This window comes from Agelaius tricolor, unplaced genomic scaffold (genome assembly GCF_023055355.1).
Source record: "Agelaius tricolor isolate 1412-34295 unplaced genomic scaffold, bAgeTri1.0.p SCAF_8, whole genome shotgun sequence".
Lineage (NCBI taxonomy): Eukaryota > Metazoa > Chordata > Aves > Passeriformes > Icteridae > Agelaius > Agelaius tricolor.
The window spans coordinates 24,335,213-24,350,614 of NW_027269268.1; the positions used below are offsets into that span (position 1 = coordinate 24,335,213).

Consider the following 15,402-nt stretch of genomic DNA (forward strand, 5'->3'; position numbering starts at 1 on the left):
TTGCCATTGAATACAAAGACACTTGCTTACAGAATGGTATTTAGATGTGCAACCATTCATGTCAAATCTCTCAGATTATTTAACCAACCATCAGCCATTACTTTATCAGCTGTGGACTTACCTTTTAACCAACCCCCGTGCAAGAAAATTCTGATAAGTGCATGGACAAAAATCTATCCCACTGTGTTTCTTTTCCAAGCTGGAAATTCTGATAAACAGCTTTTTGATCAATAACTGTTGTCTAAACAGCCAAAGGCTTTGCTTTAGGTAGTTATGCAGGGCCACAAAGAATTACAGTTTGTTGCTGTCATTGCAATGATACCATATGGATAATCCTTTCCATAGCTGAGCAAAACAAAATCTGGCAAACCTTATTGTCAACTACTACAATTTTGAAAGACAAACTTTTTCTGACAGTTATCTATACATCATATAAACTTAAAAAGTCTTGAAGAATCAGTCAAAACTTACTCTATTATGATTTCAGATAACATTTTAAAAATTAGAAAACATTTGAACCCATATTAATTAATAAAATACAATTACTTCTGGAGGATTCATCAGGCCCTCCAAGGTGATGAAAGAATAGGTCAATTTACAAAAAATAAGCTTGTAAAGACTTGATCCAATCTGAATGTTCACCTTAACTGTGAATTATGGTCTGTTTTCAGTCAGACCCATAAAGTTCACTCCTTTTCAGAATCTGAAACTGAAAATTATGTGCCCTATGACTATGAAGAACGACAGAAGTTACTTCAAATACTTAATCTCTAAAAAAAGCTCTGAAAGTTCAAAGGCATATCTGACCCTTCAATATTCAATGGAGGTTGCACTTTAAGCCTTGCACATATTCTCCCCCAGAGAACACAGATTACTTTCTGACATGCCAAATCTTGAAAGATATGAATGGCTGGTATGAAAAAGGGAGACAGAGCTTATGCAAAAAGGGGCACAGGTGGGAAAGAACATGGAAAAAGAAGGCTTTAGAGAAAATGATCCAGGCCATGGCTGCACAAATAAAGTTATATTTACACAGGTATGTAAAGGAAAAAAAACCAGAGCGCATTATCATAACCCATAACCCTTGCCCTAAAACAAAACACCTTAAATTAGTCTTCCAGATAAGAGAAGTCCTGCTTCAATTTAAAGGAGAAGCTGAGTGACTCCTTGTGTCATCTCTTTCAGGCAATTTCCTGAGGTTTTTCTTCCATTATGCATTACTTGGCATAAACTCAAATAAATTTGTGTACAGGTAAAGCACCAAACGTCCTGCTTAGTTTCACAGAACCAGGGAAATTGCTCCTGAAAGATGTTTCATTCAATTCTTACTTCATTTTTTGCACACAATCACACATAGCATTTTTTAATATCATATTAATTCATACAAAGAGGAGAAAACTGCACATGAAGAAATGTCTTGCAGCATGCAAGGAGTGCTGCCTCTTGTTTAAAATAATCATCATCTACCTAGCTTTTCATTTCAGGAGTTCCACACTTTTTTCAAGCATTTCTATCAACATGCTTTTAAAGTATCCCATTCTGCTAGGAAAAACAAACTATGTTGTACTTAAAACTTGAGTTTTACTTAAAAATATTTTCTGATCACTGGAGTAACCATTCTCTATACTTTCTTATGATTAAATTAAATTCAATCTAAAACATTAATTCCTTCAGTAGTACATTCAGATCTGAATCTCAGTCACTCTACTGCCAACCTCTTGCCAAATCAGAAGTCTCATTTTTTTCCTCCCAGGATGCTGTTATGTATATTAAAAGAAAAGAAAACAAATCCAAACCACCACTTTTTATAATAATAGAAAATTAATTTTTACATTTCAGCAAATATTAAAAAAGCTAATTTGAAAAATGACCAGAAATTGTATTATTAGGAAGAAAGCCTAGAAAGCTGTATTCATTTTCTAAAGATGTACACAATTGCATAATCAAAGAATTTTGTATGCTCTTTGTACTAATCACTTGAATAGCAACAATAGAAACATAATTTTTAATTTTAATCTCTTGAACTAATTTTTAAGCTATAAAATATATATTAATTGTTTAATAGAATTAAAATATTTTCTTTAAATAGCTAAGTTCCTTGTTGTTCTAATTTGTGTTACGTAGAAATATACATGAGTAGGCCTGTTTTTATTATTTGATGAATTTTAATTTACAGCTCATTCATCTAAGGAATTAGCTTTTCAGGTCTTGGGGAGTCACTTTAAATTTGAGGATTAAAAAAGAAATTTATAAAAAAAGTATATATATATGGAAAAAAAAATAAATATACATATCTGAATTGAGAAGCAGAAAGACATTTGAGTGACTGTGTCCTGGGTTGGCAGGACAACAGGACATACAAACAGCATATAGCCAGCCCAGGACAGACTGCAACCTCTGGTTTGGATCCCTTCACAAGAAGATATAATAATTACCCACATTTAAACTGCTAGTTAAAATGGATGCATTGATTCCTTGCAAAGTTTCCTTAGAAACACTAGACTCCTAAGCATAATCTAAACAGACAGCTGGGTCCACCCTTTATGATAATGTGCCACGCAGCTTTATTAATCTGACCTTTGGAAACAAATGAGAAATTTTATACTGCCCCACCATAATTGTTAGTGACAGGCACTTTAGCAGCCTGTAATTTGCACTCCACTGTAACACCTACTTTCAGTTATGATGTAAACCTTAACAGGATCTGACACCATCAATCATGTTCTGGTGTCTAAGGCAAGTGACAAAAGAGCATGCTTGGAGTAAACCAGAACACGACCTTAATGATAATGAAACATATCAACCCTTGCTATTCAAAGACAAAGGCAAAAAAATGAATATTGCAATTGTCTCAACCAGCATCTGAATGATCCAGAATGCTGCAATAACTGGGAGTGAGATTTGAGGTGGAAATTGTGTTCAACAGACTCATTTTTCAAGTTTTTCTAAGTTCTGATTGTCCAATAAGTTGCTTGCAAGACTTATTTTATAGGAGAAAATATGTTTCTCATGCATAATCAATAGCATTCTGATGAAAACTATATGAATGCAAAAATTATTTCTGTTTAAGATGGCATGAGTATCAAAATTTCTTCTATGTAACACAAATGCGTCAGATTTTTTCTACATAAGTGTTCTTAAAAGTTTATGGCCTATAAACAGCACAGAAAACCTATATGCAAGTTATGTTGATAGCAATCAGTGTTATAAATATGCAATTAAAACCAGTGGCCTCACACCTGAATCAAAAGGATACCCATTTACAGGTATTTATTGAAAAAAAAGTAAATTAAAATAGAATTTATTTTTGAAATACCAGTATTTATTCAGATCTTTTGCTTCTGAATGCTATGTATTCCTCCTCAACTCCACTTTTTCTTTCATGACAACCCTTTCTCAACTTTAAATACTTCTATGAATAGTCTAATTGTGTTGTCATCTTATTCCAAAAGTCCCATACCTTCTGTGTGAGTTCTCATGGGCATCTCCTCACAGCACTGACTCCTTCTTCACAGCACAGCCAACAAACCCCAGCTCTCTCCTCACCCAGCTAACCCACTCTTTTGTAGCACTCATCTTCTTATTGGACACAGCTCTGGCCTGTTAAGGGCAGGCCTGTTCCTAATCTTTGGTGATTGGTACAGCTGCAACTCCGCAGGGGTCAGACTGCCTTCTGCACTATCTTTATTGTCTTAATTTCTATCCCTACACATAATTGAACTACAGCCTACATTGGATTTTAAATTCATATCTAAAAAAATTATTCTAGAGCATGTAAAGATCTCTGTGGAGTTAAAAAATTATCTCTATGTATATCTTTTCCAGTGATATAAATACCATAGCCTGCTTTCTGTGCAGTAACGAGGTATCAGAGCAGACTATTTTATATAAAGATGGAGATAATACTGAGATCTACTGATAAAGCAAAGGTTATGCTACAGGCAAATAAAATACAACAACAAAAGTTGCATTCTTCTAGTACAAATTCTAATATACATTTTTAGCTATTACACAGTATACTTTTTATTTACAAATAAACCACAAGTTTTTCATTTAATAGCATTAGGACAGTTTCTGACACCCATTTTGCTTTTTGAAAATCTCTTCTAAAAGGAAAACTTCAAGTTGTTCAGATAGGAAGATTATTTTGCTTCAGCAGTCTATTACACAAAATGTGAGCTGCACTTTCTATCATTCTCATTTGTTTCTTTTTGGTCATAATAATTCCCTGCTACATCACAAATAGTGTGAAACTGCCTGCTCCACATGGCTATTATATGCCAAACTGAACTAAGCTATCTGTGGTGCTGACACAAATCATATTTTGCTCTTCATTCTGAGAATGAAGGCTCTGCAAAGGCATAGGGTACACAGAAAAGGTAGATAATACTTTCAACCAGCTAAGCTTCACAGGAAATGACCCATTTTACATTTAGATTTCCATTGTTAGCATAATCAAAGGAATATTCACTACATGTGAGAAACATGGCATGCACAGCCTACAGACATGCATAGACTACAAACTGCACTACTGTATATATATATCTGTATTAAAGAACCCAAGAATACTTTTTCTGTGAATTTAGTGCAAACCTTCAGTGCTCAAGAGTTAATTCAAATTACCTCATATAGCCATCTGTGGTTCATGTACCACTTTTAGGATGAAAGAGGTAAATGAAAGCCATTATTGAAAATACACATTGTCTTAAGCACAAAAAAGAATCTAAATATATAAAACTACAAAGCTTTTAGCATTAATTTTTTACTTTAAAACCTCAACATTATTAATAATAAAAGAATAGACTAACTTAAAGTCAAGTCACATTAATTAGCTCTTCTCAGCCTACTCCTGAAACAATACAAGAAATTACCCAAAACATTTTCACTATAACATTCAAGTTAAACAGTAGCTACACTTATATGGAAGCTTAAAAAAAAAAAAAAATCAAACTGTATTGCTATTCAAAGTCTTTTGTGGGTCACACAACATTAAAATTCAGACTACCAATGCATTTAAATTTAAATAACCAAAATTGCTACATTCATCCTCTGAGTGACTTCTTTTAAGATAGTAAACTCTTAATAGGAATGAATATGTATTCCAGTCAGTATTCAGCACTCCCCTCCCCTGCCAGTGCTGAATCTCTTCTCCACTGTATCTGTTCAAGTTAAATGTTTGTGCACTACAGAGAGAAACTTCATGAATACCACTGAACTTATTCTCTCTTGTCAAGTTCACAATGTCTGCTTTGAAGTAGATTTAATAATTTAACAGAATGCGACTTAAATTTTAGGAGGACACAGATGAATGTTTTACAAAAAACAAAACAGGGATACCAATCTCTTATGTTAGCTCTATTATCCTACTACATGAGGAAATAACCATTGCATCTCTTGTTGGAATAGATATTCATATTGGAGAAGAGTTCTTGTATGGGATTTTGACACAGACCATATTTTTCCCTTCCAAATTCCTGAATGTCATGAATATTACATATGAGAAGAAAACCAAACTCAGATGTACATTTTCCTGCTGTAAAGAAAATCCAGAGAAGAAAGAAATTATTTGTATGTATAACTCTTAAAGCTGCTAACAAGTCAGGCACGAAGAATTTCATCCTTTTATGAATGCAATAGACACAGTTGTAGAATATTTTTGCTTTCATATTTTCTCCACTATCATTATATATACGCTGTTACATAACATATATAGGATCATTTTTATATAAATTATACATAATAAGTATCACTAATTATCTCTGTAATCATTATCAGAATATATGTTTTAAAAAGTGGTTTTAAAAGAGCCACATAGTTTTAAAAAGTGGCAATGGAAAGTAGAAATAATGGATAAAAGTGGAAATAATGGATATGCATTTAAGAAAAATTAAAGATGCATCTGATTATACCAATTGATTTTTCAAATATACACTGACAGCCGTGAATTTTTGCATAATTAAAAATTTCTTTTTTAGTCTCAGAGCAAAAATGGACTTGGAAACATTGCAGCCAAGCAATATAAAGATGGAAATAACTCCTCTGTGAAAATGCAGACATAATTTGTAAGAAAACACTCAAGAAACTCCATGTGATACTGTTCCTCCCCTGACACTAACACAATAAAACTGCAGACAATTTTTCACTAGTATGGAATGTAGGTCTAGAATTTATCTTAAGGTAAATGCTGCAATTTTGTAAAATATATGCACCATGTTGTATTCACTTGTTATTACTTTAGCCTTTTTAATTAATTTCTTGACAAAGATAAAGTGTGTTTATGTTTACCTCAAGATAACAACTGGTGAGGCCATATTTGTGCAGTTTACACTGTTTATATCCATGGCATTACAGTGGTAGCAAGTCTGACCAAGTTAATGTACAAATACTGTGCTGTATGGACAGATAGATATCAAAATTGGATTTCAGCACTGTAAAATATTGCTTTGCTTAAAAGAAATAAAACATTTTCATAAATCTCTATATACAGTAGAGACCTTGCTCTGGGTGTATACTTTCTGTGTCCGGTAATCACACTGTTACCAAAGATACTACCTAGAACTGATATCTGACACTGATTTACACACTTTACTTTCTAAAAATGAGCTTCAAGTATGCTGAAAAATAAACTCTAAGATTAACTGTTATACTAAAATTATTTTCACACATGCATACATTTGTTTATTTTAAATGCATTTCATAATCTGAACTGATTCAGACCTTACCATTGTAATTTCTATCAATGTTAATCATGGTAAAGCCATTCCAATATAATAATAAAGAAAGAACACTCCAAAGCATTCAGTTAATAACACTATGTCTGTAGATGTTTTGTATGAAAGGGAAAAGAGAATTATTCAGGTGCAAAACAGAATTCCATTTCCTATGACAATTCTTAAGTAACAAAGAGATTTAAGTTTCAGTTGACCAGGCCTTGGAGGAGAACGGAACAGGTAAAGGGGATGGGATTTGGCACACTTAACTCAAAAATCCTCACACAACTCTTCAAAGTTTATTCACTCAGGTAAATTAGAACATAATGACAAAGAAAAGAACTCCAGAACAAAAACCATAGGTCAGATTGGACAAAAATTTACCAACCTTTTGCTGTTACACATATTCTCTAAAATACTACATTTTTTTCTGAAATGTACTGATCTAGTATAGAAGCTATCAGAGCATAACAAACTAAAACATTTGCCAATTCAGTCCAGGAGGATTGCAGTTCAGATTCTAACCACACAGAATTAATAGAGGTCTGTTGAAAAACAAATTAAGAATAATTTGTTCCATTATTTTAATATAATAATTATATTATTAATCTATCATACATTATTACATACAATATTATAGTATAATATTTATACTTATTATATTAACATAATATTATTCTAATTATACTATTTTTAATAATGCTTGAGTAGAGAAACTGAATCACTGGATACGTTACAGAATGTAATGAACTGTATTTTTTGCCACAGTTAATGGTTTTAGCATGAAAAAGGACGATGGTATCATGTATTCTGCATCAGAACATGCATACCTTTGTCCATTACCAAAAGTAATAACTAATAACAGCCAGACATATTGCAGAATAGATCTAACAGTTTGTTTACCCACTGGCATTTGAGAGTATCTCCAGACACAATTTCCCTTTTACAAGTTATTATTCAAATAAGGCCTTACTGATTTTGTCCCTTAAATACCCTAAATTTTAAAATTTCTTAAGCTTTTTTCCATTTCTTCTTGTCTTACATGCATGAGTGCATAGAAAAAGATTACACCAATCTGAGATTTCAGAAAAGACCAGGAATGTTGTGAAGGTACACTAACTATTTAAAGAGGAAAAAGCAAGTAAGATATGCAGGTGATGCCTATATGATTTCCTCTCTAATTTTGATAGCTAAAGATTAAAAAAGGAACAGATGTTTGTTAATGATATCAGAGGAGTCAGGCAATATGTTCATAATCATAGATAATTATGTTTTTGAAACTAATTTGTGAGTCAATAATGGTATTACATTCAGATTATTAAGGTAAGCATGAAGTGAGAAGTATTGAGTACAATTAGAAACTCAAGTTGTAATTAAAATTATGTCTGTCAAAATTCTCTAAATGGTTGAATTTTGAGTGTTAGTGATGTTCAAAGCTCATATCAATAGTAGCTAGCAAACATTTTAAAACATCCTATACAGCTGGTATGCTACACCTCGACAGGTGCTCTTAACTAAAGTAAAAAATTCTTCAAATTAATATCATTAAAATTATTTGCATGCACACTTTGAAAATGTTATGAAAAGTGTATATTTTCCAAATCTTAGGTGGAGCACTTTTTCTATCTTTCTAAAAGTGTTCTTTAAGTTGCTAGAAGTATTAGGCAAAGTTACACTATTGTATCATTGCTCAATATCAACACAACAACTGCCTTACTCTTGGCCTAAATTCAGACATTTTTCTGATTTTGCTGGTGCCTTTTTAGGAATATATTACGCATTGTTTCTCTATTCTGAAATAATATTTTAATTCTCAACAAAAAAAAAATTATTGTACTGTAATTCAAACTATTACTAAGCTTAGGGACTGATCTGAAACGCTACCAGTTAACAGAAATATTTTTGTGTCTCATCATTTCCTGTGTTCCAGTGTTTTTTCTGTGAAAAGGAATTGAGATGCCTTTAAGATTTGGCAAATAGTTAAAATGGGTCAACCTTCTGGTACTTCAGAAGTAAAATTTTTTCAGAATAATATTGTCAGAAACTATTTCTACTTTAAAGTTTATAACGTTATTTATTAAAAGCACATTAGTGTCTCCAAAGTCAAACATAGGCTGGGAAGAAAATTCTGCACATTGCTTAAATGTAACAAAATTTCTGATGTTTCCAAATCATCACAAAAACTTTCTATTTTATCTTCCACTACAGGTTTGGAAACAAAACATTCTTTTGTCTGAAGGAGTTAACTCTGGAAAACAAAGGTAAGGAAGGTCAAATGGGACTTCAAGCTAGCAATTAAAAGTTAGCAAGGTTTGGTTGGTAATTGCCTTGTTATTTCTTTCACATCACAGAAGTATTATAAAACTAATTTCATTTGTATTTTCCCAGGTGATAATCACTTTCACATAAAAAAAATTCTCAGAATAAGGAAGTTTGCCAACATACATTAAAACTGTAAAAGGTTAACATAGTGTTTTACATAAAAGTAGCGTTGCTTTTCTCAAGCAGCGTACAAAAAGATCTGTTACCTGTTAAGTAAAACAGGAAAAAGAATATCACAGATCAGAAAGAGATGGGACTAGTGTCAGAATAGGGGGTGTTTGAGTATTGGCTTCTATTCTGGTGTGACTGACTTAGAGGCTGAAAACAGAAGCAACAGATGGGAAAAACAAACAGTTCAGAAATGTATCAGGAGGAAAAAAAGAGCTAGAGAACAATAAAAACATACTTACTAAAATAAAAATAGGAATCAGATGTATTTTATAGCAATTCTTTTATAAATTAGTTAAAATGAAAATTCATAGGTATTTATAATGTAATAAAAGATGCAGAATGCTCCTTTACACTAATATATTGATCCTGCTGAAGTCAAAAAGCATTTGACTTGAATTATGCTGCAATATCCTCCCCTCTTAAAAATGCAATCCAATGAAATTATTCACAAAAATTAGATACTGAACTACTGACTTCAACAGAAGTTATAAGGCACAACAGAGACATCAGCTTTTCACTTGCTAATGATGAACTTGCCCTCTGAATTATGAGGACAAGATTGCTTCTGAAAGCATCCGAACTGTTAAGAAACCACAGAAAATTTTTTGTCTTTTGCCATATGAAGCGGCTGAAATATGTAGAGTGTAAGGAATATTGTTAGAAACCCATCCCAAGAAGTTGAGGAAAATTTTCCTATCTCAGAAGAACATATGCAGAGCACAAAACATTTAGATACTGCATACAAACCACAGTTACTTGTTGACAAGACAAAAATGCTTATGCTGAAACATTTATTTAGTCCTGTTTCATCTGAACCAACCAGTATTTTAAGTAGAAAGAATTTTAAGATTTTATATGCTGTAACTGAAATAAAAATACCTTCCTGAAACTTTGAATTACATGGATAAAGAACACATGAAAACAAATAAATTCAAAGAATATGAAAAGAGAACACCACAAAAAACTCAATAATAAACTCACCTCAAAATACCATTATGCAATAAAGTATATCTGTAGATATATATATGTTTCAAAGACTGCTCTGTGCATAATTAGTCTTCCAGACCACTGAAATCTTCCAAGTTGAATTGTCAGTTTAGGCAGAGACAAACATATCTTGCAGGAAGTTTTGTAGGTTAAATATTTCCTCAAGTGATGTTACAGATAAAATCACAACAAATTTTGTGCAGCTCAGCACCAATATCACTGCCTAGCTGGAGAAAATGGATATCTCCCTTCAAGTAGAGTTTAATGGCTTCCTTTTGTGGAAGGTGTGGACAACACTTGGCAATCTTTTGAAAATTGTTTCCCTGGTTAGTTCACTAAAATAGCTGCTAATGAATAAGATGGGCACTTCCATCCCGCTCATTACTTTGTTCCTACTTTTACTTGTTGCTCACGTACATACCATGATGACCACCTGGCAACGGGCATGGGGTGGGGTGTGTGAGAAAGACTGTCAAACACCATAAATAACTGACATAAAACATAAAAATCCACAAAGAATGGCCCATTTCAGAATCCTTTAGCATTGACAAATAATTTATTCCTGTAATCTGATCTGAGTTGTCACAGTCTTTTTTATAATTTGTATTAAGTCATCAGACAAGAAAGCATTTTGAACAATATATCATGGATACACACACTACATCTAGAGAAGATTCACCTTTATATTGGATTACCTCTGAAAATAAAATTATAAATCACAAATGGGTGGAAAATAAAGGGGATTTTTTGGTTTAATTATTTTTCCCATGCACACTCTTCAACCGAAGGACCATAGGTCATTCAGATGATGTAAATTATGATATCATCATAAACAATTCAATTGTCCTGACACAGCTCCAATCAACCATCAGCTTTAGCTTGGCTTTAGATGCTTGTGTTTATCCTCCATGTGAGAGAAAGGAAGAAAATTGAGATGAATGAGTACTGTGATACATAAATAACTGAATTAAGAACAGCTAACTCGGGTGATATGATTACATATTGCTTCCTTAGGTAATAAAAAAGATATAGGTTGGTTTGTCACTTAATTCCCTCCTCTCCTTGCAACATTTAACTGGTGCTCTTTCTCCTATCCTCACCTTGTTTCCCTTTTAAAGTATCTCATATCCTATCTCTATAAAAAACTAAAGTATCAAGCAAATAAGCTCTGCCACCACTGGCAATTTTGCTTTTCATTGCTTGCTTAGTAATGTCCAATGAAGAGGTTTCAATGGTCTCTCTCTTAACATACTTTCTTCTGGAAAAAAAAAAAGGTGTGAAATCTAATTTGAGTTTTGGAAGTCTTAATATTCTTGATAAAATGTTGTTTCTTTAACCTGGATATTCTATTTCAGAGAGTGCTTAGACACTAGCACAGAGTAAGGTGCAGTGAAAACATAAATTGTACACAAAGACAACCCACAATGGTTGCTTTGCAAGGCAACCTATTAAGGACATGACTAATTTGTGCACAAATTGGAATCACACCCAGTTTCAGATCTACTGAATGGAAAGGGAGAAGCTAAATTCATGGTACTGTTTTATGGAAGGATAATAACCAGCCATAGTCAAGGATGCGAACTTGGTGAGAAACTGTGCAACCCATCCCATCCAGAGTGCAGCAACCAGTGTTGCTCATCTCAGGGTTCCAAACATAGTAGCTAATACATTTACTTTCTAAATTTCAATCCCTTTCCTAAACATATATTTGTCATTTCAAATGCTAAAATACTTAGCAAACAATCCATCTGGATTTTTTTTTTACCAAAAATGAATGCTATCTTTGTGAAAATTATAAGAATGTCCACATTTTGAAAACAATTGGCACTTACCTTTATTTCTTGAGCTTTCATGATTCTTTTCCTGCTGCAATTAAGAGAAAAAAAAACTGTATTAATTTCAGAATTATTTATCATAAAATCATAGACATACATGACCCAAATGAGACAGTGTAGTTCCTCCTCCATCCTGCTCCAAAGTAAAATCAACTACACTTTGCCTGATGCCCAAAGAGTCCTATATAAACCCATTTTTAAACTAGTGTTTTTCACTTTTTTTTTCCCCTCCCACAATGACAGGGATTAAGTGCTGGAACACATAACCCAATGGGGCCATGCAGTCTCTGTCACTTGACCTCTGTCTTGGGAGATGCTCATAATTCAACTGCAAAGGCCCTGTAAAACTGAGATTTGCCCCATGATGTAATTGTCAAGCATGAAAATTTACTCAAGGCAGTAATCTGCCCCAAAATTTCAAACTTCGATTTTACACAATATTTGCTCAAAAAAAATGCTCTTTATTTTGGGTATTGCAATTCTTCAAATATTTGCTACTATATAAATTTATGCCAGTAAAAATAGCATTAGGAATAGGCTAAATGCAAAACACTTCTAAATTTTTAAGCATTTTAGCTTTTGATAACAAAGAGAGTGTGCTGATTACCCTCAGTACTAATTGCAGTTTTATTTTACCTATAAACACCAAGGATTGTTATTACTGTGCTCATAACAGTTTGATTTAGTCTTAAAAGCATCCAGACTGTACATAGAAATCTATAGAAAGAAGTTAATACTTCTACACCAATACATATGTCCTATCTGCTAATATTTTCTAATTCACAGGGACATGGAAATGTTTAGTTAATGTTAACTTGAGCATAAGGCCATCTTATCCTCAAATAAGTAAAACATATTGTTGCAATATTTTTAATTGTGTGAAATAATAAATAATATGGCTAGTGATGCAGTATTTTTGTTGTTCCCTGCAAACAAATCTTACAAATCTATGTCAATGATTCTTTTCTTGTTTCTTTTCAAACAAATACGTGTATTAAAACTTGTATGCATTTGGAAAATATGTCTTCAAATTTCTCCATGACTACATTAGAAACTCTAATAAGATGTTAAAAAAAAGGAAAAAATCATTATCAGTAAAATGTGATGTACTAGATACCTTTTTAGTATTTCCTAAACCAAATTAATGGTATTTCCTGAAATACTGGATATGATGTGCTGAATTTACCAGAATCAATTTTTATGCCATTCTGATTTTCATCCTATACTAAATTTAAAGCAATAGTTTTAGTATTACTGAATTTCTTTTGCATTTCATTTTATACGACAGTCACCATTTGGTTTAGAGGATCTGTCTAGTACTTTCTTCAAGTCTTCTAAAGGAAAACTTGCTTGCAATTTTTATTTTATATATCCTTAGAAGTCATGCAGTGAAACTTAGCCTTTAATAGGCCAGTGCAAACTCAGAGAATCTTGTTAATGATAAGAAATCTGTGCTTATTAAAATATCAACCAACCACCAAGATTTAGAGTCAAGGTGTAGCCAAGTTGTGTTAGCATTTCAGATAGTGCAATTTTATGGGCTCCACAGACACTGCTCAGTTCCACAAAACTCACTAGGCTTTTCTCCCTTTAATTTGAAATCAGAAGAATGGAATTTTTTGCCAACAAAGCTGCAATAGATTCTAAAGACTTAATCCAAAAACTGATTGCTAGGTCAGAGCAGCCTTGCAGGAAAACAACATTAAAAGTCAAATACTGATATCAAAGGAGAAGAGAAACACTAATTAGGATGAGAATTACTTTTTAGGAAAAAGAGAATGCAACAAACTTGGCAAAGTTTAGAGTAGAAACAAAAGGATTTAGATGAAATTCAAGCATTTAAAAAAAAACAGATTGCAGGGGTTTTTTTATTGAACTGTGTTAAGATTTCAAGGAAAGGAGGCGTTAACTGAAAATATCTTTTCAGACCTTTTATTTTCTAATATCTTTATTTCTTTAATTTCAGCTCAAGATTTTGGAGCAAATTTTCATGGCTTCGCTTTCTCAAAACACTCAAATTTTAGTTCTGAGCTGCCATTCAAACTAGAAAAAAAAGACTTTCCTAACAGATCTAAGACCAGACTCAGTGTGATATTCCTTGGGCCAAGATGCTTGGTAGCAGCAAAGAGCACTCACATAGAAAGTCTCTATGCCTCAAGTTATTTCAAAATTAACCAGTGATTAGACTAGGTGCAACATCTCTGAACTCAGAAAATAGTTTTCTGTCAAGAGAAATCTTGCTAGATAAGACTTTTCAACAGAAAACACAAGAGTTAAAAAATGCAGACAAGCTTATACTGAGGGTGAATTAAATCCAGATTCCTCCTTAATATTGAAAGATAAATTATGTGAAATATTTTCTGTAGAAAATCAGTGAGAAGCAATGAATTATGCTAGCCACCCAACGTTAAAAGCACCTGTAACTTAAAAAAAATCATTTCAGATGCTCAGGGAAATAGGAACTGCTCATCCTCATGGGAAACACGGAAACAAAATTTTCAGGGTCCTGGAATGTGGGAGAGGTGAAAGAACTATTGAAACTTGCAGTATGGTTCATAATGAATAAATTGTTCATAATGAATAAATTGTTCATAATGGCATTTATTTCCATCTGCATTTGTGCAGTGGGCAAGGATTTTAATGCTTGTTGGCCTGAAAACAACAAAATTTTACCCGCTTATATTAGACAATATACGAGTCTAATACATAAATGTGCAAGCATCACAGTATTAAGTAAAACATATTTCTGTATAAACACATGTGTGGAGAACTTTATAAAACTACTATTACACACATTTCTGTTCTTTTTCTCCTGTACTGCATTATGATATATAAACAAAATATTTCTATCCAACATGTTAACAATCAAAAATGATATATAAATAAATTTTATATAAATACACACACAAACACACACACACACATATATATAGATATCATCATTTATTTAATCATTCTGGATCTATGTGTCTAGAATGATTATGTGAACTACAATGCCATATTGGTACCTATTGATTTGTGCCATCTGTAACAGAACCAACCATTTTGCATTCTAGGATATTTTTATCAGCTTCAATATAGCAAAATACTTTTGAGTTTAACACTGTCCAAACAAATTATTCAGATAGGTTGAATCGCATTTTATGGCTCTGTGTTGCATTACAGTGTATCAGCCTGATGAAATGTATCAATGCAGAACATATTAGAACTGTAAAGAAACCTCTCCTGTGCCCAAAAGGCTGAATTTAAAGTAAACTTTTCATGGAGACAATGTCAGATTTTTTGTTATGTTTGTGAACTGAAAACTATCACAGATGGTTGACCATAAAAATTACTATTGCTACAAATCGTAAGTCAGAAACTATTTCCAATATAAA

At 32.6% G+C, this 15,402-nt stretch overlaps 1 protein-coding gene across 4 annotated transcripts in view; it reads right to left on the reverse strand.

Moving 5' to 3' along the window:
* FSTL5 (follistatin like 5) overlaps nucleotides 1-15,402 on the reverse strand; it is a 272,587-nt gene that overhangs the window by 215,175 nt on the left and 42,010 nt on the right. For all 4 annotated transcript variants that reach the window (XM_071431980.1, XM_071431982.1, XM_071431978.1 and 1 more), the window contains exon 3: nucleotides 12,023-12,056. In XM_071431980.1, the coding sequence (XP_071288081.1) occupies nucleotides 12,023-12,056 (34 nt within the window). The remainder of the gene's footprint in view (nucleotides 1-12,022; nucleotides 12,057-15,402) is intronic.